A 26453-nucleotide genomic window follows, 5' to 3' on the forward strand; every position below is an offset into this window, starting at 1 on the left:
GATTCCGGCGTAAAGGGTGTTTCCATAATCTAGTCGGCTAGTGACTAATACGTGGGTGACTGTTTTTCTTGTTTCGGTGGGGATCCAGCGGAAGATTTTTTTGAGCATGCGTAGGATGTTGAAGCATGATGATGTAACGGCGTTGACTTGTCTGGTCATTGAGAGGGAGGAGTCTAGGATGAAGCCCAGGTTCCGAGCGTGATCTGTGGGTATGGGTGCTGTGCCCAGAGCCGGTGGCCACCATGAGTTGTCCCAAGCAGAGGGGGACGATCCTAAGATGAGGACTTCCGTTTTGTCTGAGTTTAGTTTTAAACGGCTGTTCTTCATCCATTCGGCTACTTCTTTCATTCCTTTGTGTAGATTGGATTTGGCGGTGTTGGGGTCTTTGGTGAGGGAGAGGATTAGCTGGGTGTCGTCAGCGTATGAGATGATGTTGAGGTCGTGTTGTCGTGCGATGGTTGCGAGGGGACTCATGTACACGTTGAAGAGGGTGGGGCTGAGTGATGATCCTTGTGGTACGCCGCAGATGACTTCGGTGGCCTCTGATTTGAATGGGGGGAGGCGGACTCTTTGTGTTCTTTCATCGAGGAACGAGATGATCCAGTCCAAGGCTTTTCCTTGTATTCCTACGTTGTTGAGACGTTGTATGAGGGTGTTATGACAGACTGTGTCGAAGGCGGCGGAGAGGTCAAGTAGGATGAGGGCAACTGATTCTCCGTTGTCCAGTAGCGTTCGGATGTCATCCGTAGCAGCGATGAGGGCGGTTTCGGTGCTGTGTTTGGCTCGGAAGCCGGACTGTGAGGGGTCGAGTGAATTGTTGGATTCAAGGAAGGCGGCAAGCTGGCGATTGACGGCTTTCTCGATGACTTTGGCCGGAAAGGGGAGGAGTGAGATGGGGCGGTAGTTCTTGAGTTCAGAGGGGTCCGCTGTGGGTTTCTTCAGAAGGGCGCTGAGTTCGGCATGTTTCCAGCTTTCTGGGAAGGTAGCGGAGTTGAGGGAGCAGTTGATGACATCGCGGAGATGGGGTGCGATGATGGAGTCTGCTTTGTTGAAAATGTGGTGTGGGCATGGGTCAGTAGGTGAACCTGAATGGATAGAGTTCATCAGACGGATGGTATCTTCAGTAGTGATTGGGTTCCAGGCGCAGAGGTTGTGAGAGTGCTGTTTTGGATCAGAGGTGGGTGGAGTGGATTGTTCTTTGGATAGGTTTCCAAAGCTGTTATGAATGTCGATGATTTTGTTGTGGAAGAAAGAGGATAGGGAGTCGCAGAGGTCTTGGGAGGGAGTGATGTCGTTGGAGCCGGCGGTGGGGTTGGTAAATTCTTTGACGATGTTGAATAGTTCCTTGCTGTTTTGGGCGTTGTTGTCGAGTCGATCCTTGAATGCTGATTTTTTGGTGGATCTGATCAATTGGTGGTGTTTGCGGATGGCGTCTTTGAAGGAGGTCAAGTTGTTAGTGGTTGGGTTTTTTTCTCCAGGTTTTCTCGAGGGTGCGACATAGCTTCTTGGATTGCTTAAGGTCATCGTTGAACCAGGGGGCTTTTTTGTTCCCTTGTTTGATCTGATGGTTTTTCAAGGGTGCTAATTCGTCAGCGCAGTGGGTGATCCATTGTGTGAGTTTGGTGGCAGCTTGGTTTGGGTCCGATGATGTGGTGGGGGGGTTTTGGTTAAGCGATGTGAAGAGTTGGTCGGTGGTGATTTTGTTCCAGTTTCTTCGAGGAATAGGTTGTGGTGGGATGTGGGTCATGGTCTTTTTGTAGCTGAAGTGGACGCATCTGTGGTCCGTCCAATGGAGAGCTGTGGTGTGATTGAAGGAGATGTGTTTGCTGGAGTTGAAGATAGGGTCAAGCGTGTGTCCGGCGAGGTGGGTGGGGGTGTCAACAAGTTGTTTGAGTCCGAGATTGGCCAGGTTGTCTAGAAGGGTGGTGGTGTTGTTGTCGTATTTCTTTTCCAGGTGGAAGTTAAGGTCTCCCAGTAGAATGTAGTTCTCGGAGGTGAGGGCATGTGGGCTGATGAAGTCAGTGATATCTTCATTGAATTGTGTGCGGGTTCCTGGTGGTCTGTAGATGAGGGTGCCTCTAAGTGTGGTCTTGGGGTCAGTGTGGAGCTGGAAGTGAAGGTGTTCGGCGGTTGCAAGGTTTTCGTCGGAGTTGGTCGTGATTCGGAAGTTGTTTTTGTGGACGATGGCGATGCCTCCTCCTGTTTGGTTGGTGCGGTCCTTTCGGATGATCTTGTAGCCGTCCGGAATGGCTATGGCGATGTCGGGGGCTGAGGAGGCGTTCATCCAGGTTTCTGTAAGGAAGGCGACGTCCGGTGAAGTAGTGTTGAGTAGGTCCCAGAGTTCAGTGGCATGTTTGTGGATCGATCGGGTGTTCAGCAGGATACACTTTAGGTGGTTCGAGACGGAGTTTTGTTTGGAGGCAGAGGATCTGGCATGGGTGCTGATGCAGGCGAACTTGCATGAGTGGCATGTGAATGGTCCGTGGGTAAGTCCAGGGGTAGCTACGCAGCATTGTGGAGAAAGTCCGGGATTAAGTGCGAGGAGAGTAGCGGCGTCATATGTTAAGTGAGTGGGGTGGGAATTGCGTGGACCAGGGGGTCTGGCGCTGGGCGCGGTCCAGGCACGGACGGGCGCAGACGGGCTTACCTTTGGCGCACCTTCGGCGCGCATGGGGCGCGACCGCTGCGCGTGAACGTTGCGCGGGAAAGCATCTGTCATAAATGGATAGTGGGAGGGGAGGGGCAAGGGAAGATCAGCTGGGAGGCGGTAGCGGGGCGGAGATCCGGGCAAGGGAGGCACCACAACAACAACAAAATGGCCGCAGGCCGAAAACGAAACCTGACTGGGACACAGACAACGCGATGTCAATGGCAGTGGCACATGTACATTCAAGCGCAAAATGTTCCTACAGGCAGCACAACACATTTTCTATTCTTAAACAAGCGCTCTATGGCAATCTAGCGCAGAGGTCTGATTATGGTATGCAGTATAGTTTCAATGGAATCACGAAGCAAAAGCAATGTGCAGCACAGCAATCTAGCGCTGCGATGTTGTCAAAGGCGAGGAGGCAGGCAATACTCTAGCGCTACGATACCACGTTTCTTGTGGGTCAGGGAGCTGAAGCTGCGTGTGGAGCGGCCGCTGCTGATGGGTTCAGAGCGGTCACAGCGCGACTAGCGGTGGAGCGGCCTTACACTATCAGTGGGAGGGAAGATCAGCTGGGAGGCGGTAGCGGGGCGGAGATCCGGGCAAGGGAGGCACCACAACAACAACAAAATGGCCGCAGGCCGAAAACAAAACCTGACTGGGACACAGACAACGTGATGTCAATGGCAGTGGCACATGTACATTCAAGCGCAAAATGTTTCTACAGGCAGCACAACAAATTTTCTATTCTTAAACAAGTGCTCTATGGCAATCTAGCGCAGAGGTCTGATTATGGTATGCAGTATAGTTTCAATGGAATCACGAAGCAAAAGCAATGTGCAGCACGACAATCTAGCACTGCGATGTTGTCAAAGACGAGGAGGCAGGCAATACTCTAGCGCTACGATACCACGTTTCTTGTGGGTCAGGGAGCTGGAGCTTCGTGTGGAGCGGCCGCTGCTGATGGGTTCAGAGCGGTCACAGCGCGACTAGCGGTGGAGCGGCCTTACACTATCAGTGGGAGGGAAGATCAACTGGGAGGCGGTAGCGGGGCGGAGATCCGGGCAAGGGAGGCACCACAACAACAACAAAATGGCCGCAGGCCGAAAACGAAACCTGACTGGGACACAGACAACGCGATGTCAATGGCAGTGGCACATGTACATTCAAGCGCAAAATGTTCCTACAGGCAGCACAACAAATTTTCTATTCTTAAACAAGCGCTCTATGGCAATCTAGCGCAGAGGTCTGATTATGGTATGCAGTATAGTTTCAATGGAATCACGAAGCAAAAGCAATGTGCAGCACGGCAATCTAGCGCTGCGATGTTGTCAAAGGCGAGGAGGCAGGCAATACTCTAGCGCTACGATACCACGTTTCTTGTGGGTCAGGGAGCTGGAGCTGCGTGTGGAGTGGCCGCTGCTGATGGGTTCAGACCGAGAATGCAGACATTGTTCTGCATTCTGTCCATCAACTGTTGTTTTGCATTTGTCACCCCGAGTGGGATGGGTATGCTCAGACATGAGTCCCATGCTCTCCACACCACTGGAGTCAAGCTATCCTGGCTGAAGACGGCTGATAGCCAGAAACCGATCCTAGGATGCTTGATTCCGGTCCAGGAAAGACATGGCTTGGCAGTTCAGGCTGGACTGTTTCCATGAGGCATAGGGTCAAGGCTGATTTGCATATGGCCATGTCTGAACTGGGGTGGTGTGGAGTGCACAAAAACGATGGATTTAGGCCCAGATCTCTGTACTGGGGTGAATGTATGACATTGTTCTGCATTCTGTCCATCAACTGTTGATTTGCATTTGTCACCCCGAGTGGGATGGGTATGCTCAGACGTGAGTCCCATGCTCTCCACACCACTGGAGTCAAGCTATCCTGGCTGAAGACGGCTGATTACCAGAAACCGGTCCTAGGATGCTTGATTCCGGTCCAGGAAAGACATGGCTTGGCAGTTCGGGCTGGACTGTTTCCATGAGGCACAGGGTCAAGGCTGATTTGCATATGGCCATGTCTGAACTGGGGTGGTGTGGAGTGCACAAAAACGATGGATTTAGGCCCAGATCTCTGTACTGGGGTGAATGTATGACATTGTTCTGCATTCTGTCCATCAACTGTTGATTTGCATTGGTCACCCCGAGTGGGATGGGTATGCTCAGACGTGAGTCCCATGCTCTCCACACCACTGGAGTCAAGCTATCCTGGCTGAAGACGGCTGATAGCCAGAAACCGGTCCTAGGATGCTTGATTCCGGTCCAGGAAAGACATGGCTTGGCAGTTCGGGCTGGACTGTTCCCATGAGGCACAGGGTCAAGCTGATTTGCATATGGCCATGTCTGAACTGGGGTGGTGTGGAGTGCAAAAAAACGATGGATTTAGGCCCAGATCTCTGTACTGGGGTGAATGTATGACATTGTTCTGCATTCTGTCTATCAACTGTTGTTTTGCATTTGATACTGTCTCCCACCACACTTTCATCAAAAGACTCTTCAATATCGGCATATGTCGCAACACCCTCAAGTGGATCGCCTCCTTCTTTACAGGACGCACACAGACATTCCAGCTGCCTCCCTTCACCTCCGAACCCAAGAAAATCATTTGCTGCATACCCCAAGGATCATCCCTCAGCCCCACCCTCTTCAACACCTACATGACCATCTCCCTTGCTGACATCGTTAGATCCCACTGCCTCAACACAATTTTATATGCAGATGACACGCAATTTATCCTTTCGCTCTCCGAATGCCCCGCAACAGGCCAGAACCAACTTCTGCAAAGCCATGACCTCCCTGTCGGACTTCAGAAAGAATCGCAAGACCTGGCTCTTCGACTGAGACATCGCAACATAGCACCCATATACCCCTAGGGCTGACAGTAATGCACTATACAAATGTTGATTGATTGATTGATTGATTGATGAAGGTGTATCAGGGTCAGTTTAATATTTTGACTCTCTAAAACTTTGTTGTGTGAGGTCTAGGTTTGGTTCTGTGCTGTGCATGTCACGGTACATGAAAGTCAGTAGTAGTCTGTATAATTGTGGTTGTTTGACTTATTCAGACTCCTGAATCACTTAGGGTTTGTCGGATAATTGCATTATGTTTAAATTGTTTCTTTTTAATGAATGTATTACATCACAATATGTTACAATATATAATATTTTGCATTGCATTAGAGCATGATAATCTGTTAACACGTTTCCACCTGAGGGAAAGGCACTTGGACAAAGTCTTGCTCACTTAAGAACTATCAAACTACATTAGCATTATTGGAACATATCCAGTCTTTTTGGCAGCTTTCATCTTGTGGTGTCCTAAGGAGTTGCATCCAGGCCATGCATAGTTTGGGAAAGGGTGAGACATCCCTGGTAATTCATGGAAACTGAATGCCTGGGAGAGGGTGAGAAGAACCAAGATTTCTACCACCAAGCCTGGTACAATTGTGGGATCAAGATAGCTTGAAAACCCTTAAACTATAGCAGGGATAATAAAGGCTCGCAAATGTTTATGTGTTTATAATTAGACAAGCACTAGCAAATCATATCTGAAGTGCCACCTCAATACCCTATGGATCCCCATTGCAATAGAGGATACTTTTTGGAGGCTCTAATAAGACAGTCTCATTAATATATACACAGTTCTGATCAGTAATACAGCCAGAACACTGGATTGCCAGAAGCTGAGTTGAGTGACAGACCTAGAAGTACGGATGATATGGATTGGGAAGTGGCTATGCAGTACTCCCGGAAGGATGCTATAAGAACCGGATTCAGATTGGCACAAATCCAAATTATGCATTGAATCTATTACACCCAGATTCAGAGGCTGAGATTTGCCTGTGCAGGCAAGGATTTCTATCCCAGAGGGTGTGGGCAGGTGTGGGACTTTAACCACATCTTTTGGCTGAGTCCCAAATCGTGAATGTTTCTGGAAAGAGGTTTGGGATTGTTTAGGCACTATAACAGAAGTTTTATCAGATAATGGAGCACAGACAATGTTCTTGGACATATGGAATGAATATTAAAGAGGTAAATTAAACTGTCTTATGACCAGAACTTGACCAAGGCATTCCCAGAATGTGGTGTACTCTTAGATGAGTGGCATTTAAAGAGAGAGTGGTGCATGCTTGCTGAGCACTATATATCTGCGGGCAGGAGCTGTCCCAATACATTTGAGAAAGTTTGGGGCTACTGAATGAGATAATGAATTGTCTTAGAAAGGAGACTACTGTCAACCAATCTCACCTACTCCCTTAACGTTCTATTCTAGCTGCATGCGGTCTACTGAGTGATGCAGATCCCGCTCTCAGACAGGAAACGGTCGAAATGTTGAAGTGCAGATTTTCTGATAGTTAAAAAGATGTGTCTGCTATGAAATTTCGTGCGAATTCCACACCACTTGTAACACTGTATCTATTGTCGACAATATCCAATCAAAGCTTTATTCGATATAGAAATATCTTAAAAGCACAGAACAATAAATATACAATTCATGTTGTTGGTTAAAACACTTAATAAATAATTAAAAAGACAAGGATAAAACAGCATTAAACCATTTACAGCTTTGAGTTATTTAGGAGAAAAAAAACAGGGGATCGCCAGACAAAAAGTTCATCACATAGCTTTGAATCTGATCACCCACGCCCAGCTAAGAAATTTAGCTACCCCACAGGCCAGTACTGTATTAGGATCGGATTGTAAGATTCTTAATGCTGGGGCATAGCCTCTAGTCTCGAGTAGGCGACAGACTGGTTTTAGCCATTTGGATCTGGGCTTGTTATAGGCACTGCAGACAAAAAAGATATGTGGGATGGTTTCCAGTTCAGCGCTGCATTGTGGGCAGGTGGCAAGCGTCTGATGGGGGGTGTCCATTTAGAGGTGCGTTGACGGACTGGTAGAGTTCCCATTCTAAACTGGATATATAAGGCCCTATCTTTGGGTTTTCTAATGAAGTCCATATAGGGTTCAAGCAAGGGTACTGTCTTATGCAGACGAAACTCGTCTGTGAGTCTACCTAGATTAACCACTCTGGATTCTTGGGCGTCGACCCACAACCAGTATGCCCGCTTAATCTCCAGTTTAGATATTGAAGCACCGGATTCCCATACAACCCACAGGCCAATGGCCATTAGGAGCTCCTTCACTTTGGAGAGCCAAGCAATTTTGTAAGACCCCTGCAAGTTCATGACTTCTTTAAGGCCGTCTGCGTAGCTCTCTAGCTCTGGTGTGCGCCACAGACGGGCCCAATAAAGAAGCGGACGCAGAATTATAAGATCTTTGATAGATCTACATCCAAGATCGCATTGGATGGGTTTGCTTGGGGTACTCCTAGGGACAGACAAAAGCTCCTTATAAAATGTATTTTCGGCCATTACGAGGGAATTGACATTATTGAAACCCCAGAGCTCTGCTCCGTACAGTGCACTGCCTACTGCTTTTGCAGAATAAATCTCCAAAGCGGGAGCTATAGGTCTTGATACTGAAGATCTATGCTCCCTGCCTATGACGCCCACAACCCGTTTGTGGTTTAAAGCCAATTTTTCAATATGAGAGTTCCATTTAAGTTGGTCGGATATCCTAATCCCATGGTAGTCAAACATTTTAACCCGCTCCAATGGCTCTTCATTAAGTGTGAGTGGGCGATTGGCTTTCCTACTGGGATTAACACCTTGAATGCTATGGGGATTTTTCTCCTGTGCTGGAACTCCATGAACCCCATTATTCATGACGAGCTGGGCTCGTCATCAGCGTAGCAGGAGGCTACTGCATGACGAGCCCAGCTCGTCATGAGCGTGGAAGGGGTTAAAATAGAGGAGCTTGGTTTTAGAGGTGTTAATAACCAAGCCCCTTAAATTAAAAAAGAGACAGAACCGATCCAACAATTTTTGGAGCCCCATGGGCGTTTTGGAGACTAGTAGCGTATCATCAGCAAAAAGCATGGCGGGAACTTTCACACCGGCCAAACTAGGGGCATCAGCATTAATATCAGATAAAAAAGAGAAGAGGGTCAGCGCCAGGACACATCCTTGGCGGACACCTCTGTTCACCGGGATTTTTGCAGTTTTCTGCTCCTGCGTGCCCCACCGAATGCATGCATACATTCCATCATGCATGCGGGCCAACAGGTTCAGAATGGGCAAAGGAAACCCCATCTCATGAAGAACCGCCCACAGGCGCCCTCGAGGGACCAGGTCGAACGCGGTCTTCAAATCGATAAAGGCCAGGTACAAACTGCCCTTACCGATCGAGACTGTCTTCCAATGGAGTAGTAACAGCCTGAAAGCCTGATCTACAGTGCTTGTACAAGCCCTAAAACCTGCCTGGAAGGGGGAGATAATATTGTTCTCCTCTGCCCAAGAGAGGATCCTTTCCAGAAGGACTCTGCCAACCACCTTCTGACCAGCGTCGATCAAGCTGATCGGACGATAGTTGGCAGGGTCACCCCTTGGCCCCTTCTTGTAAATAGGTATCACTTCAGCCCCCCTCCATGAGCTTGGGACTGGAGACCCAAGGAGGAGGGTATTAGTCAAGAGGGAGAAGAACTTGGCCCATTGCTTAGGGCTGGCGCGAAACAGATCACCGGGAATGCCATCCTGGCCCGGTGCCTTGCCTGGGACAATTTTGCTGATCGCAGACTCAACTTCAGTTTGCCATATAGGATCAGTAAATAAAGTTGTATCATATGGGGGTAATATACATTCTGCTGTCAGTTCGCTATTCTCGGGAGCCCCTACCCCGGCGTACAGTTTCCTAAAGTGATCGAACCATTCCCTGTCCGTGATATGATTAGGTAATAAATCTAAACCATCTTCATTAGTTTTTCTTACTAAACCCCAGAATCGTTCACCGTTCCTGTTCTGGCTAGCCAGTTTTAGCTCTTCCCAGTGGGAGTCATCACAAGCCCTCTTTGCCACTATTAGTGTGCGCCTGTACACAGCTCGGGCTAAACGAACCTCGGTTGGATCTCGGGTTTTGATGGCACAAATCAATTTGGACTTAGCCCCTCTGCATTCGTGGTTATACCACCTAGCTGTGGGCTTCCTACGCTTCATTTGGCTTTCCCCACGTCCGTTAAGGAAGAGAGCGGCCATCCTGTCAATTGTCTCCACATAGACCGTGTTAGCCTGGACAGAACCTGGATCATCAGTACAGAGTGCAAAAAGCTTCTCGGTCTGATCTCTTACGATCTCCCCCAGGGCGTTTGTCTTTTGCTCATTAATGGCAAATTCATGCCATTTGATGAATCTATTACAATTCGAGGGTACTAATTCTCTAGTCACCATTGTTAATCTATTGCTGAGCAGGGAATTCTCCACAGTTATCAGGTTGCGCAAGCTAAGGGATAGTGGGTTATGGTCACTATGGATAGATGGAGTAACTGCCATATCTGACACATATCTCCACAGTCTCTTATCAACCAAAATGTAGTCTATTCTACTGGGGCAACTAACCCTATTATAGGTACAGGCACCAGAAAAATCAGAAGGCGTGCGCCCATTCACTGCTACCAGAGCATGCTCCAACACCAAGGCATTCATTTGAATAATGACAGGTGTCCATTTTTTAATTGGCACAGTCATCAGTTGCGGGATTCCCCATCTCGCATCTTCCTCAGATAAACCTATCGCGCCGTCAACGGCCAACGGTTCGAAGGTGCAATTGAAGTCGCCAGCAATTAACGGTAAAGTATCTATGGAACAATTACAAAGTGAGTCTGCAAGTAGGGCAATGGCTGGGGATTTACCGCCCCCTGGTATACCTCTAGCATAGATATTAAAGACTTCCAGAGTCACTGGGGCTTGGGGAACCCGGATCGTTAACCTCATCATGTCGTGGGAGGTGTTAGGAGAGTATGTGATCTTACAGTTTAAAGAGATTTTAACCCAGATGAGCAAGCCGCCAGACGGGCGACCCCGTCCAGAGGAAGTAGCTGGGACGTGGAAAGTAGAATAGCCAGGCTTATAAACCGGTTCCAGACACCATGTTTCTTGGAAGATACACAGGTCATACCTTGCAATTAGTTCATTCCAATCGGGAAGTGCTGTGTTATTCCCAAGACCTGCGGCATTCCAAGAGATGACACTCAAATGGCTACTCTGGCCGTTGGTATGTAGTGTGACAGGTTCATTGTCATGACCATCTGTGGGAGTCGGAGCGCTGGGGTTAGCAGAAGCTATAAACTCCTTATGCCCAAAGTTGCTAGTATCCAGCGGGGCAGAGTGGTCCACCTCAGTTCTCACAGACGAGGTATGGTCAAAACCCAGGGCCTTGGGATTATCATCCCCGCTTACCAAAAAAGAGGGCACTGGTAGTGGGCTACCACAGTCTACATTTAATCTATGTGGGCTGCTGGCTATGTTTTCTGTAATTGGGGTTGGAACTATAGAAGGCCGGGAGACTCCTGGGGATTCCAGGAGTCAATCGACATCCTCCAGTGCACTGTACCGATTGTAACAAGGGATAAGGGGTGGAATAAATTGGGGGCCATACCATTCACCACTGTACTGATTACCACCGTACTTAGGCCTCCCTCCTCTACGCTGAATCGAATTCCATCCTTCAGCTCCACCACCACCTTGGGTAAAGCAATTCAAGTCCCTACGCACCTCATGCCTCCTCCCTCCCCAGACATGATTGGTGTCCCTCATCCAACTCCAACCATTATCCAGCTGCTCCCCGGGCATGTAGAAATAGGACAATGGTCTGGCCACAATCGAAGTACTGTTAGTTCCATGTTTCCCCATGCAAAGGTACTCCATAGTTCGGGGATCCTCAAAAGTCACTACAACACAATCCCCCTGCAATACTTTTCTATTAGAGCCTACCCAAGGTGCTCTCTCGACCATCAAGATGTTACTACAGGTGTTAGGTGGTAGTGGGTGGTTATTAGATAGCCAGTTACATACCTTGTTATTAAGCGCCCGGAAAGGTTCTAGGGATGACGGGGCCAATTCCGGTACCCCTGTCAAAATGATCACATAGCGACAGGCATCTGGCGGTAGGTTAATATTTCGACGTTTCTGGCTCTTGCAGGGTGAGTTAGATCCAGATTTGAAGTGGGGGCAGCGAGTCTATTCGGCTTTGTTTGGTTGGTGGACTCAGCTAGTGCGTGGGGATGACACTCCCTTTTTTGGACTCAGGGGTGGGACGGTTCGGCAGTGGAGTCTTGGGTGTATTATTTTTTGCCACTGCTAAACGTTTGTTCACTTACTGGGAGTTATTGGCTGGGGCAGTTGCATGGATTGTCCTATTAGCATGATAATTTTCCTGGGGTCTTAGGTCCTTATGTAGTTCCTGGAGCTGTTTTTCTATTCCATGAAGCCTAACTTCTAGGGGAGCAAGTAAGGTTTTAATAACATTTGTCAGGGCGTGGACTAAGGGTTCATCCCCACCAGCTATACCTCCTAGTCTACCGGCTCCCGACCTATCAACTATAGGGCTATCTTCAAGGATACCAGCCAGGGTGTTATCCAAAATGGTGTCATCAAGTATGCTCAAGGGTAATCGTAGAGTCTCAGGTCGGGCCTCTTCCATCCCAGTGTTGCTCCCAGCAGAATCGCTGCTAAATTCCCTCACCTCTTCTATGCTGTCTCTCTCACTAGTGTTAATATTAGTGCTTCCGGGGTTTGCTACACTGGCATTCTTAGCTTTAGGGATGGAGATATTGGGCTGCCTACATTTGGGAATAGCCCCCTCCCGCTTCCCCCTCTTTCGGGTGATGGATTTCTCGGCTTTGGAATCGGCCGGGGTAGCTATTGGACTAGGGTCAGATTGGGTTTGAGCCTGGGCATCGGTAGTCTGTTGCTGCTGGCTGACTACAGGTGACATTATGGAGCTCTGCTTGAGTCAGCACAGAGTTTCTAACACTTAAAGAGGTATCGGGGGTACGCACAAAACCGATATGGCCCAAGGATGACCTTTTTGCTGATGCAAGATCTTGGGAAACCCTTCTTTCCATTAGTACAATTCCTTGGTCTATTAAGGAGTTAGTGCGAACAATGAAATCGTCAAGAGTTCCAGTCAGTTTCTTAAAGCCCGCCGCAGCCATACTTCTAGTTTCGCGGCATTCCATTGACTATGAAAGGTACATAGAAGGGTAAATCTAAAAATCAACAAAAACAGGACCCACTTCGCGTTAGTAAAAAAACAACAATGAGGGTCCCATACAGAAGCTAAGGACAAGAATATAGCCAATCGGGGCTTACGGTTCTGATGGATATCAATCAGTTGGCGACCAGGGGCTGTGGCCCAGTCCAGTGTCCTCAGGCCTCTGAGGGCCACAGAGGGCCCGCCCTTTGCCCGGGCTTCGCGAGGTGGGGCTGACACTGTTTTTATGCGCCTCCTGGCGCGGTTTCCGATGTTGCAGCCCGCCTGGGCTGATGGGAATTGTGGTTCCCTGTCCCGCTCTCCGCTCGGCGGCAACACTCAGCGAGTGGGCGGCGGGAGGCAGGCAGGGTTCTCCGGTAGCTGGTCTGCGCCCAAAAGGTGGGTCCCAAAGTCAGTACCCAGGTCGGTAGATGTGGCGGTCAAGCAAGTTTCTGTGCGGCAAATATACTTGTGTCTTGCTTGTTGTTTTGTAAATTGAAAACTAAAAAACAATAACGATTGTTTAAAAAAAATAATTTGGGTCATGCTACAATTGGCTGCATTTAGAAAACGATCTGGGTCTGGACCCACCTCGTTTTGCGCTTATCAAACAACTGCACAGTGGGTTGGTTTGAGTTATCACTTTACCTAGTTAGGCCACAAGTTTGTTTTTAGCTGTGGCTATGCTAATTGGCCAAGAGAGTGTTGGGATGGTATTTTTGGTTCCGAATGTTCTGGACCAAGGACGCCAATGAATTTTGAGTCCTGCAATGCAGACTGTTCTTGCTGTGGACATGAGGTCAGAGCACCATCACATTCTCGAACTTGTTGCTCTGAGAATAAGGAGCAGACATGGGAGTGAGATGGACACCAAAATGGTGGTTCTAGAACATTTATGGAGAGCACCATTGTCAAGTCCTGTGTTTTCCTTTACTTTATCGAAAGACATCAGTAGTGGGGGAAATGTGCTCCTTTTTCAAATAACATTAAGCCTCCCCCCCTGGAGGTTAGTGGGAAGGAATTGCTGCACAAAGACGACCGACCGACATCCAAGACTGCTAAGTGCCCACAACTTTAAAAGAAAGGTGGAACCTTTATAATCATACTTGACAAACCAGACCTCAGGGACCCTCTACTGCAGAAGGAGGCTGCAATAAAGGAGCACCTCCAACTATAGTGAAACAAAATAAGTGAGAAGGCATCAACTACAAGTGTTGGGGAGAGTATTTCTGAGTCTGGGCATAACAACGTTTGGAACCTTGCAAAAATGAAGGTCTGACACAACAACAAAATGTATGTTTTCACTTGTGTGGAGGTAGTGATCTACTTTTATCTAGATATTCTTGAATCTTGCATGGAGGCGATTTTTCTTGGAATGGTGAATGATTGGAGCTGCTAAATCACACCATTTCATACTCAAAAGAAGTCCCCTCTTATTATAACATGGGTTTGGAAAATGTGCTTAACTGAGGTGGTTACTGAGGAGGGTGGATTTGTTGGAGGTGTTTCCATTTTACCTGCATTCTCTCCCCTTCTTGTCCTTGACATTTTCCTTGAATTGAATCGAATATACTGTTATGGACCTTGGACGAGGTGTCCTGGCTCTAAGGCGCAATACAGCTGCAACAAGAAAGGTAAAAAGAAGTGAACATGAAGATAAAAAAGCTAACTACTGATTAGATAAGAGCCAAGTATATAGCTAATTCCATAAGTGGCAGATTGTTCCAGACCAATAGGAGAAAAGGCGTGCTCCCATTCTGGACCAATGAATTCTGGGAACATCCAAAAGATGAGCCTCCTTAGATTTCAGAGATTGGGAACGCCTATAGTTTTTAAAATGCAACTTCAAAGAAATTGCGCAGCTTTGATGTCCCAGTCTTTATGAGAGATACACAATATCTTTGAGATGATACATTTACTTACGGGAAACCAGTGAAGGCCAAGACAAGAAGCTGATTTATGTATGGATAACTGTATACTTGTAATAGTGATTTTATAACACACTAAGTATGAGTTACTATCTATATGAATAAAGAAAGTGGTGTTTACGTAAGTGTGTAGCTTAGTAAATATAAGTATGATCAATTGTTTGCATAAGTGAGTAGGATGTCTGCATAAGTGAATAGGATATGTGCTGGTGTGTAATGTTGATGTAGGTGTATAAGTATATTTAATAGTGTTCTATTGATCTTTGTTAGCATGTATGAGTTAATCTATAGGTAAGTGTTTAGATTTGTTTGTAGATGTAGGAATCACTGAGTGGGTTTTTGGAAACTTGTATAGGTGTGTCAATGGTTTCAAATCTAGAGCTTCATATTTTATAATGAGTGTTGAAAGGTTATGCTACTGTATGATGAGGTGTATCAGTTTGTCACATGGATGATGTCATCAGTGATGTCATTTGTGATGTCATCAGTGATGTCACTGACCATGTCATGAATGATGAAATATGTGACATCATCAGCAGTGGATTGCGGGCGCGCAAGTTATGGTTAGTACAACTAACTATAACAGGGGAATTTCAATGGTTTTATACGAGTGAAATGTCTAGCTAACTATAACACCCCTAAAACCTGTTTTTTTTCAGTGAATTTCAAAGGTTTTTTAAATGCTAATTCCTAACTATAACTTGTCTGAAACCTATGGTTTTTTACAGTGGATTTCAAAGGTTTTTTTAAATGCTAATTCCTAACTATAACTTGTCTGAACCCTATGGTTTTTTCAGTGAATTTCATAGGTTTTTTAAAATGCTAATTCCTAACTATAAAATATCTGAAACCTATGGTTTTTTCAGTGAATTCCAAAAGTTTTGTAAATGACAATTTTTAAATGTATTAATTGTTATTTTTATTTTTTTATACTGATTTTCTACATTTTTTTAAACAATTTATTCTTAGATATTTTATTTTTTAAATTACATTATAATTACAATATACATTACATTACAAAATATACTTTCTCAGAATGAATTACTTTAGTTTAAATACTTTGCAAATAGGCAATAGTCTTCTAAGTACAGTAGTTACAGTTGTTGTAATGCGCAACACAATTTCAGTCACAATGCAACATTGAGGTCAATGTGAATTTCTAGTTAAATGCAATTAGTTACTTTTTGGATTAATTTTCTAACCACAGGACTGGATCCTAGATTCAGTCCTGGGACATCTCCTCTAAACAGTTGAGTGAAAGCGTTTTGGTTACAGTAGTGATTTGTAAGGAATATTGTATTTTAAAAGTTGACACTTGGAAACTTTTTCACATAGATTCACCAATGTTATCCTATAGGAGGAAATTCACTTAGCAGGTAAGTAGTGTTAACGTTACTTTTTCTTACTCAGTGGTGGCTCCTGCATCCAGCACGGGTGCATCTCCTGTAAACAGTTGAAAGAATGCGTTTAAGTCATACAGGCAATTTTTAAGGAATATTTTTAGTTTGTGAAAATAGACACTTAGAAACTTTTCTGGTGAAAACCAGACAATTGATTCCTATGGAAGGAAATACAAGTTACTGGTAAGTATGGTTAGAATTACTTTTCAAGATCAGTACTGGGCTCAAAGATGCAGCACTGAGGTCTATCCTGCTAACAGGTGAGTAAATCAGAATTCGTTGTTCGGCTCATTATAGGTGAATATTTTAAAGTTCCAAAACTCCACACAGATGAATTTCCAAGTGAAACCACTCAATGTTACCCTATGGAAAGAAATTCACTTAGCAGGTAAGTAGTGTTATTGTTACTTTTTCTTACTCAGTGGTGTATCCTGGATCCAGCACTGGTGCATATCCGGTAAACAGTTGAAAGAATGAGTTTAAGTCATATAAGCGATTTTTTAGGAATATTTGTAGTTTGTGAAAATAGACACTTCGAAACTTTTCTGGTGAAAAACAGACAATGGATTCCTATGGAAGGAAATACAAGTTACTTGTAAATACGCTTAGAATTACTTTTCAGGGTCAGTGCTGGGCTAAAAGATACCACACTGGGTTCTCTCCTGATAACAGGTGAGTAAATCGAAATTCGTAGTTCAGCTGATTTTAGAGGAATATTTGTACAATGGTTGTAGGAGAGTAGGGTCTGCTTTCCTATGGTCACCCCACTTTTTGCTTTTTGCTTCACTGGTTTTCCACTTAATGTGGCTGTGGGCCTGCTAATCAGACCCACAGCCCTGCTGTTCTCTCTCTAAATTTCACACCATGTACTTTAGGTACATCGCCAATTGGGATTTGGGTCACTCTTGTGAGTCCCTGTACAGTGTACTATAGGTACCCAGGGCATAGGTGCACCCAAGGCCTACCAGGGACTACAGCATATCTTTTGCCACCCCTGGCTGGCCATCCAAACTGACACAACTGGCTGATCACTCAGCTGGGGCAAGGTCGTGTAATCACCCCTTGCTTAGGTATAGTATTCCTATACCTAACATTATATATAGACACATATGCACCTATAAGTCACTCCTATGGCAGGCCCTAACAATCCTGAAGGCAGAGTGCTTGGTTTTATGTGAGATGGTGCTCTAGCATGAGCTGAGCCTGTCTGCAGCTTTCGAAACCATGTCCTTATAGCTGTTCTATGATATAGCCAGACGATATACTCTTAAGTGCATTATGAACCTCGCGGTTAAATGCTAACTTTGGTTTGGCTTTATCAAAACATGTCGTGTAAGGTGTCATACGCTTTGGAATACTACCCCCTCGCCAGTTCTGGTGACGGGGGTAGCATTCCACCCTTCTAGAGGGAGAAGACATGTTGTTCCTACTAATCCCGGTTAAAGTTAACCAGAGCCTCAGCATCACAAAATGGATGCTGCTGCCACAGACACAAGTCTGACCTGCTGCTGGGAGTCCTTCCAGTGCTGGAGGCTTGGACAATAGGTTTCCTGTCTTGGGAGGTGCTAGCACCACCCCAGACAGGCCATAGTGTATTGGGGCAGGGTGGGCTGAATGAAATGAGACACTGCTTGGGGCACACAAGGTGTCCCATGCATAATCCAGTTCAAACCGGTGCTGGGGCACACCAGCCCCAGCTCTGGCGTGAAACTGGACAAAGGGAAAGGGATGTAACCACCCCATTCCTGGGTTCCACCCATAGGAGGGACCTAGCAGGTAATCCAGCCCCTAAATTTGGTATATAGGTAGGAGCTGAGTCCCAAGACTTTAGATTTATCCTGACTGAAACTCTGATACGAAACTCTGGACCTTCGACGATCTACTTTGCAAGAAGATGACTGAAGAATCTCCCTTGTGGTCAAGGAGTGACCACCCTGCACAAGCAGGCACCATCAAGAGATCAGCGGTTTGCTTTGTCAACGTCCTGCCGGAGCCCGAGAACAGAGCCTAACAAGACCCAAACTTCCAGACATCCAACAGCCCGATCCACAGTCACAGCAGAGCTGGGACCCGTGGAGGCGACGAGAGACGTGGGACCGGCCATTTCGGAAAGCCAGAGAATTGCTTTCCGTGCAACTTCTGAGGCACCCTCAAAGTTGTGCATTGGGGATTGAGAAGCCCCAGCCCCGAGCACCAACTGCACCGAAGATCAGCCCTCCACACTCCACGAGTTCTGCGTGGGGCCCTTCTGCATTTTCCTGCTCAACGCGTCTGTCCGGCCACTTGCCCGTTGGCTAGTGGCCTCTGTGACGACGAAACCTTCGATTTACAATGCTGGTCTGGTTGCTCCAGACTGGCCCTTGCACCCCTGAAAAGGAGCAGCCCATCAGTCCTTGCTGGTCTGATTAAAAAGCCATCTTCCTTTTCTGCGTGGGTTGCCTTTGCCAAGGCTTGTTGACTCCAATCCGGAAGCCGACACCGCCTACAGAGAGAGCCTTTGTGGGACAGTCCGTATCCAGCTCCTAGTTGTCATCGACACCTCCTGGTCCACGTGGCTGCAGAGACAAGCTTCATGACATCACCTGATTGCTTCGCGACATCGCCTGGTTCCTTCCTGGTTCCATCCTGGTCCCTGGCTAGTGACCCAGACTCTGTCCCCTCTGCTTTCAGGTACTTTTCATCCTCGATCCACCCTTGGACCCAACTGGACACTTCTCTCCTGGTCGCCTGCAGCATCTTTCTCCAAGGCTCCATAGGAATCAGCGACGAAACCCGACACACTTTGCCACCTATGCACCCGCTTCCTGTGGGTGAGGTAACGCAAGTATTTCGGTACTCCTGTGGGTATTGACTATCCTAGTGTCCTAGTTTCAAGTAGCTTTTCCCTAGTCCATCCGGAAGTGTCCTAAAAGAACTAGTTTCCAGTTCTTTCGTTCCCATTCTAACTCTATGGTAACTTGCGTGCGTGTAAAGACACTGCACGCGCATCCCGTGGGCCTCCTGCTCCCTAACCTTTGGTAGTAAAGCGTAGCCCCAGCGATTCTCCAGGCCCTAGGCCTTTCCTTTGTTTGTGACGTAGTTTTTATACCACTATTTTAGTATATGGTTCGAAATGCCCCTAGGGCATTACTGTATTTTGTGCAACTTATTGTATTTTAATTAAGTAACTTGTTATGTGCTGGTGCCTCTGACCTCATAAAGAGTTCAGAGGATTGTGTTAGAAATAAATACATATATATTTTGATATACAACCTGTGTGGTGTCCTTTCAATTGGTATTAAGGGATTGCATATGGTAAAACAGCTGGCTTCACATGCCCTCCTGAGTTTAGCCTCAGACTGCTTTTGTCCATGCTACCACTAGGATAGCTGGTCTATAAGGTTGACTTTACAACCATCACCATAAGGGTTGTTTGGAATGGTGCAAGGTGCTCTCTAGAATAGTGAACATCATATACCAGGCCAACTTCTCACAATGGTGAAGGAAGGGGCGGGCCCTGAGGTTACGTGTGCAAACACGCCCTGTGGCGCATTTTAAGTTGCTTGATTAAGTGCCCTTGAATCCTGAGGTCCCCTGAGCGCCAACTAGCTCACCAGGTACCTCCAGTATGCGCCAGGAGGCTGCGCTGCAGAGATGTGTTTAGAGGCCACGCCCCTTTTTACAACACTATGCAACGCAGCTCCGTGGAGCTTATTGGAGGTAGCTGGTGGGCTAGTTGGCCCCCAGAGACCCTCAGTATTGACCAGGAATTAATTCCCCAATTTAAACCGCGCCACAGGGTGTGTTTGCACACATGTGAACTTAGGCCTCACCCCCTCCCTTCACCACTGTGCAAACGCAACCCGTGCCAAGTTTTAAGTTGGGGGATTAATTCCCCTTAAATACTGAGGGTCCCTGGGGTGCAACTAGCCCACCAGCTACCTCCAGTAAGCGCCACAGAGCTGCGTTGCAGGGAGGTGTAAAAAGGGGCGTGGCCTCAGAACACCTCTCTGCAACGCAGCTACCTGGTGCATACTGGAGGAACCTGGTGGGCTAGTTGGCCCCCAGGGGCCTCCAATATTCAAGGGGAATTTGTTCCCCCTCTGCAAACGCACCAGGGGGCGCGTTTGCAGAGTGGTGCAATAAGGGGGCGTGGCCTCCGGCCCAATCCCGTTAAAAAAAATATATATATTTTGTGAAGGGGGGCTGTGTAGCCCCCCTTACTTTTCTTTTTTGGGGCCCTGGGGACCCCATTGGGGACCCTATCCCCCAGGGCCTCTCCCCCAAATTAAAATGTTTAAAAAATATTTACGCGAAGGGGGCCGCGTGACCCCCCTCCCGTGGCCAATTCCAGGCCCGGGGACCCTATCCCCCGGGGCATGACCACATTTTTTTGATATTTTTATGGAGGGGGCTGCATACTCAGGCAACTTAAGGCCCTGGTGACCCCATCCTGCGGGGCCGGCCATTCGTTTATTTATTTATTTATTTATTTATTTTATGGGGGAGAGGGGCACCGTGGCACCCTCCCGGGCCACTTGTAACCCAGGGATCCCATCCCCCGGGGCTGGCCCTCTTTGTCCTGCCATTGCAAACAGCAGTGTCCCGGGGTGGGCACCCCGGGACACTGCAGGAGCCGGCCCTGGGGGGTGGCAGTCCCCAGGGACTGTACAAGGCTCCAGGAGGGGGGCCGTGTGGCCTCCCTCCCACATTTGTTTGAAGCCCAGGGCCTGGCGGTCCCTGGGGATGGGGGGCTAAGGAGCCCCCCACACCCAATTTTTTGTAGCCCCGGGGGTGGCGGTCCTGGGGCTGGGGGACCTGAGAGCCCCCCCCACCCAAATTGAATAAGCCCCGGGGGTGGCGGTCCCCGGGGCTGGGGGGGGCCTGAGAGCCCCCCACCCAAATTGAATAAGCCCCTGGGAGTGGCAGTCCCCGGGGCTTATTCAATTTGGGTGGGGGGGCTCTCAGGCCCCCCAGCCCCGGGACCGCCACCCCCGGGGCTACAAAAGTCCCCATAACTATTAAAACATTGCCCACCCGGGGGCTAAATAGCAACGAAGCGCGGGAGGCTGCGCTTCTTTTTTTTTTTATTTGAATTGCGGCCGAAATTCGCGCTGGGAGTGCGAATCTCGCAGATTTTTTTTAAAAAAATGCTTATTTTGGCCCTGGGGGTCCTTGTGGGACCCCCTGAGCAGGCCTATGGGGTCAGGGTGTGCCTACCCTGTCCCCGTTTCGCGGGGTTTGTTTTTGGTTTCTTGTGCCTCGGTTACCGAGGCACAAGATGGCTGCCAACACTTCCTGATTTTCAAGTCAAGTCAAGTCAAAAGATTTATATAGCGCGCTACATACCCAGAGGGTCTCAAGGCGCTTGTAGAAGGGTGGGGAGTTACTTGTCGAATATCCACGTTTTGAGTTGCTTTCTGAATGCTAGGTGGTTCTGAGTAAGGCGAAGGTGAGTGGGAAGTGAGTTCCAAGTTTTAGCTGCTAGGTAGGAGAAGGATCTACCTCCCATGGTGGTTTTGTTGATGCGAGGTACAGTGGCAAGGGCTTGGTTGGAGGATCGTAGCTGGCGGGATGGGGTGTAGAAGGATAGTCGTGTGTTGAGGCATTCGGGTCCGATTTCATAGAGTGCTTTGTGTGCGTGGGTTAGGAGTCGGAAAGTGATCCTCTTATTGACGGGGAGCAGTTGTCAGCCAATTAGCATTCAGCGCGTCACAGCAGGGTGCTTGTAGGCTGCGCTTAGGGTACGCTGACTATCCGCGGATCCCCCGCACCCATAGATATATATGTATTTTTAAATGTCATTTTCTCAGGAACTACTGAAGGATTTACACCAAATAAGCAAAAGGCACGGGTCTGAATCAAGGACTACATGTTTGCCAAATTTGGTGTAATTCTGTTCAGCCGTTCAGGTCCTATGGGAAATTGCATGGGGAAACACATTTTGGGACCCCCCTTTTTTCTCGGCCCCAGCTTGACGGATCACCACCAAACTTTCAGGGAAGGAGCGAAACTGAGATGGCCAAAATGTTAGAAAATTTCACGCACATTCATCAACCGGCGCCAAAGTTAATCCAAATAGAATGTTGTGGATTTCCTATGGATAATAGGCCCTAACTATAACTATCTACTGGCGCCCGCCAGTAGATAATATATATATACATATACATATATATGAAAATATATATGTTTGAATACATATACATGCAGCCTAGAATGTTTCCAACATGGCAAAACTGCCAAAATTACATAGAGTTGCATTGTAAAAAAACCAATACCCTCTTAACCCAAAAGGAACAGAGGATGCAGTGATAAATTGTCATACAACAATGCTTTATTGCCTTAAGGAAAGCTTGTAATTGCAGGCAGTTGCCTGTAGGATGCATAGCAGAGCAATGAAACAAAGAAAAAAACTGACACCTAGCCTTTAAGGCATTCAAGAGATAGGGTACTGTGCCTTTAAGACCTGCAGGAGACCCCCTGCTCCCATGATGCACCACAGGTGACAGTTAGGGCAGTTCTTTTTGACGGTGTACTATGTAGAGACACCTGAGTAGACATGCAATTAACAATAAAAAAACTCCAATAATGCTCGTCCGGGGAGGAGGGAGGGTCGCTTATGACTTTGATGAGTATACCCCTGGATGAGAACTGGAATTACAGGTAAGTAACTAATCCTTCTCATCCAGGGGATACTCATCAATAGTCATAATCTATGAATAGAGTAGCAAGCCCATACCCAAAGTCTCGCGGACGTGCAATAGAGTATACAGAACATGAAAAACATCACATTCACATTGCAATTATGCAAGCAAATTCCTTAATGAAGCCTGCCCAACCTGGGCATCGGCTTGAGCATCAGAATCTAGACAGTAATGGGATGTGAAGGTATGCACTGAATGCCATGTCGCTGCCTTGCAGATTTCAGCCATAGGAATGTTGCGAAGGAGAGCTGTGGTAGAAGCTTTCCCTCTGGTAGAGTGTGCTTTAGGTCAGCCTTGTAAGGTCTTGTTAGCTAACTGGTAGGATAAGGCTATACAAGAGACGATCCATTGAGAAAAAGATCTTTTAGATGTCTGCGGGAGGAAGTGATGGCTACTAAAAACACAGACATCCAGGTCAAATGATGCAACGACGCCATATGAATCGGCTCGAAAGGAGCACTCATTAGTTTAGTTAGTATGATGTTAAGTTCCCAAGGTAGAGAAGGAGATCTCACTGGTGGGTATACCTTCCTGAATCCCTCTTGAAAATCCTTTACTACTGGCATTTGGAAAAAAAAAGTCTGGGTAAGAGACTTCCTGTAAGCAGATGGACCCTGATGGAGGGGTATTTCATGACTGACTTTGCCAAGTACAGTAAGTAGGGGAGGATCACTTGCTCCTGACCCGTGGTCGGATCAAAAGTGTTGTCTTTACACCAAAGGTAGAATCTCTTCCACTTGAAAACATGAGACTTTCTGGAGGAAGGTCTCTTTGCTTCCCTGAGAATGTGCATGCAGTTGACAGAGAGGTCTAGATGTCCGTTCAGGATGACTTCAGGAGCCATGCAATCAATCTCAGAGATGGGAGGTTGGGATGAAATACTCTCCCCTTGTTCTTGGTCAGCAAGTCCGGCCGGCAGGGCAGCCTCCGGTGTGGAGCTTCTAACAGCTGTAGGAGATCCAAATACCACCAATGGCGCGGCTACTCTGGTGCTATCAGGATCATTCTGGTGTTGGACCTGTAGAACTTCTGTATGACCACCAGGACCAGAGGGAGTGGAGGAAAAGCATACAGCAATGTCAGCGACCAGCTGATCAAAAGTGCATTCCCCCGAGATCCTTGCTGAGGGAATCTGGACTGGGCATTATGTATTTGTTGCGACTGCGAACAGGTCGATGTCTGGCACTCCCCATTGCCGAAAGACGTCTTGAGCGACTTCGTCGTTGAGCACCCAGTTATGCGCTTCTACGAAGTCTCTGCTGGGAACATCTGCCTGCACGTTCAATGTTCCTGGAAGATGAACGGCTACGATCGTGAGACTCCTTGCCAGAAGCCACTTCCATATGGTCTGGGACTCCAAAGACAGTATTGGTGACCTGGTGCCTCCCTGCTTGTTCAGATAGAACATTGTTGTTGTATTGTCTGTCTGAATCTGAATGGATCTGGACCGTAGGGATGGGTACAGTGACTTGATCGCAAGATGGACAGCCCTTAGTTCCAAGAAGTTGATGTGATAACTTCTCTCTGTCTCGGACCAGAGACCTTGTACCTGAAGCTGGTCCATGTGAGCTCCCCAACCCTGCAGAGAGGCATCTGTAACCACTGTCTGGGTCGGAGGAGCCTGATGAAAAGGAACCCCTTGTGGAAGATGTGAGCATTTCATCCACCATCTGATGGAGTCCCTGGAAGTCTGAGAAAGAGAGACTCGATCTTCCCAACGCCCTGACCTCTGTATACATTGTTCTTCGAGGGACTGTTGTAGAGGACGCATGTGCAGTCTTGAATTGGGCACAATGTATATGCATGAGGCCATTGATCCTAGCAGTGATGACACCTGCATTGCTGTGGGATGTGTAGAGCTAAGAAGAGTGCGGCACTTGATCAGCATTAATGACAACCTCTCCTCCGAAGGACACATGCTTGCCCTTGCGGAGTCCAGGGAAGCGCCCAGATAATGTATCTGCTGTGTGGGGTTCTTGTAGTTGATTTGCAACCCCAGGGAACGCAGCAGATTGAGACAGTGAGAGAGATGGCTCTGGAGTAGTGCAGGTGTGGAACTCTTCAGAAGCCAGTCGTCTAGGTAGGGATAGACGAAGATCTTCCGCCTGCGGAGGAAGGCAGCCACCACCGACATGCACTTGGAGAACGTCCGGGGACGGATTTGAGCCCGAACGGAAGTACTCGGTACTGATAGTGCTGGCGAGAAATCTGTAACCTGAGGAATTTTCGATGTTTCACTGAAACAGGAATGTGAAAGTAGGTGTCCTGCAGGTCGATGGCACACATCCAGTCTCCCGGGTGGAGATGTGGGAAAATCTGGTGCAGGGCTAGCATTCGAAATTTCTCTTTCCTTATAAACCTGTTTAGCAGGCGCAGGTCAAGGATAGGTCTGTACTCTTTGGCTACTCATTTGTGGACCAGGAAGTACCATGAGTATACCCCCTGATTTTTCTGGTGAGGTGGGACCTCCTCTATGGCCTTTTTAGAGAGGAGGGTAGACACTTTGCTTCGTAGTAGCATATTGTGTTGTTGAGGAAGGATCTTCAATTGCGGGGGCACTTGCGGGGGGAGATTTGAACTTCAGCAAGTAGCCATGCTGCACAATATTCAGCACCCATTTGTCTTTTGTAATGGTTTCCCACTCTTCCAGGTGAAAAACTATACTCCCTCCTACCGGAGTAGCGAACGGCTGCGGAGGAAGCAATACCTCACTGCTTGGGAGGCTGCTTGAAGGAGGACTGTCGTTGCTTGTTGTTCACCTTTCCTCTGCCAGGACGCTTTTGCTGGAATTGAGACCTCTGTTGATTCTGGGATGACCATTGAGGGGTTTGAAACCTCTGTTGGAACGAACGTTTGTCATTCTGATGAAAATGTTTGCGGAACTCCTTCCATTTCTCCAGCCCAACTGCTTTTAACGTATCAAGCTCAGCCTTCATCTTATTCATCTCCTCATCGGCATGAGCCACGAATAAGGAGGATCCGTTAAAAGGTGGATTAAGGATCTTCTTCTGTGCGTCCGGCTTGAGACCTGTGAGTCGTAATGAAGCTGAGCGCCTCAAACAGATTCCATGTGAGTAGCCATGAGCGGCGAGTTCTGAGGCGTCCGCTGCCGCGCTGATGACTTGAATGGCTACTAGCCCCCCCCCTCCTGTAGGATCTCATGGAAGTCCTGCGATCCTCTTTGGAGAACTTGTCCGTAAACTGTGCCAGGGAGTCCCAAAGAGATCTGTTATATCGCCCGAGGAGGGCTGAGGCACTTGCAATCTTCATAGATGATGCAGAAGTATTGCACATTTTCCTGCCATAAGAGTCCATCTGCTTACAGTCCTTTTCAGGAGGAACTGCAGCTGAGGAGGATGCAGTGTGTGATCTCATGGTGGCTGCCACAATGACGGAATCCGCTGGCAGATCAGAATGAAGAAACAAGGGATCTTCAGCTGGAGCCTTGTACTTCTTAGCGATCCTCAATGGTACTGACCCCACTGTGGCAGGGGTGAGGAACGTGGCCATAGCTGGTTCTAAAAAACCTGGCACCAAAGGTAGCAGCAGTCTGGGGGCTGTACGATGGTGCAATATGTCAAAAATTATCGACGTAGGGATTACAGGAGTATGCAAGGTGATATTCAGTTTCTTTGCTCTTCTACCCAGTACGTCAGAGAAAGTTCTGATGTCATCGATGGGAGACACCCTTGACGGTGGGGTCAA

General features: G+C 47.6%; 1 protein-coding gene across 4 annotated transcripts in view; it reads right to left on the reverse strand.

Moving 5' to 3' along the window:
- LOC144762505 (uncharacterized) overlaps positions 1-26453 on the reverse strand; it is a 283272-nt gene that overhangs the window by 79930 nt on the left and 176889 nt on the right. For 3 of the 4 annotated variants that reach the window (XM_078647727.1, XM_078647729.1, XM_078647728.1), the window contains exons 4-5: positions 16072-16108; positions 14255-14357 (exon numbers count right to left, since the gene is read on the reverse strand). In XM_078647727.1, the coding sequence (XP_078503853.1) occupies positions 14255-14357; positions 16072-16108 (140 nt within the window). Of the gene's footprint in view, positions 1-14254; positions 14358-16061; positions 16109-26453 lie in introns of those variants that run through there. The other variant, XM_078647730.1, reaches the window with a different exon arrangement.

Source organism: Lissotriton helveticus, chromosome 6 (assembly GCF_964261635.1).
Source record: "Lissotriton helveticus chromosome 6, aLisHel1.1, whole genome shotgun sequence".
NCBI classification, from domain to species: domain Eukaryota; kingdom Metazoa; phylum Chordata; class Amphibia; order Caudata; family Salamandridae; genus Lissotriton; species Lissotriton helveticus.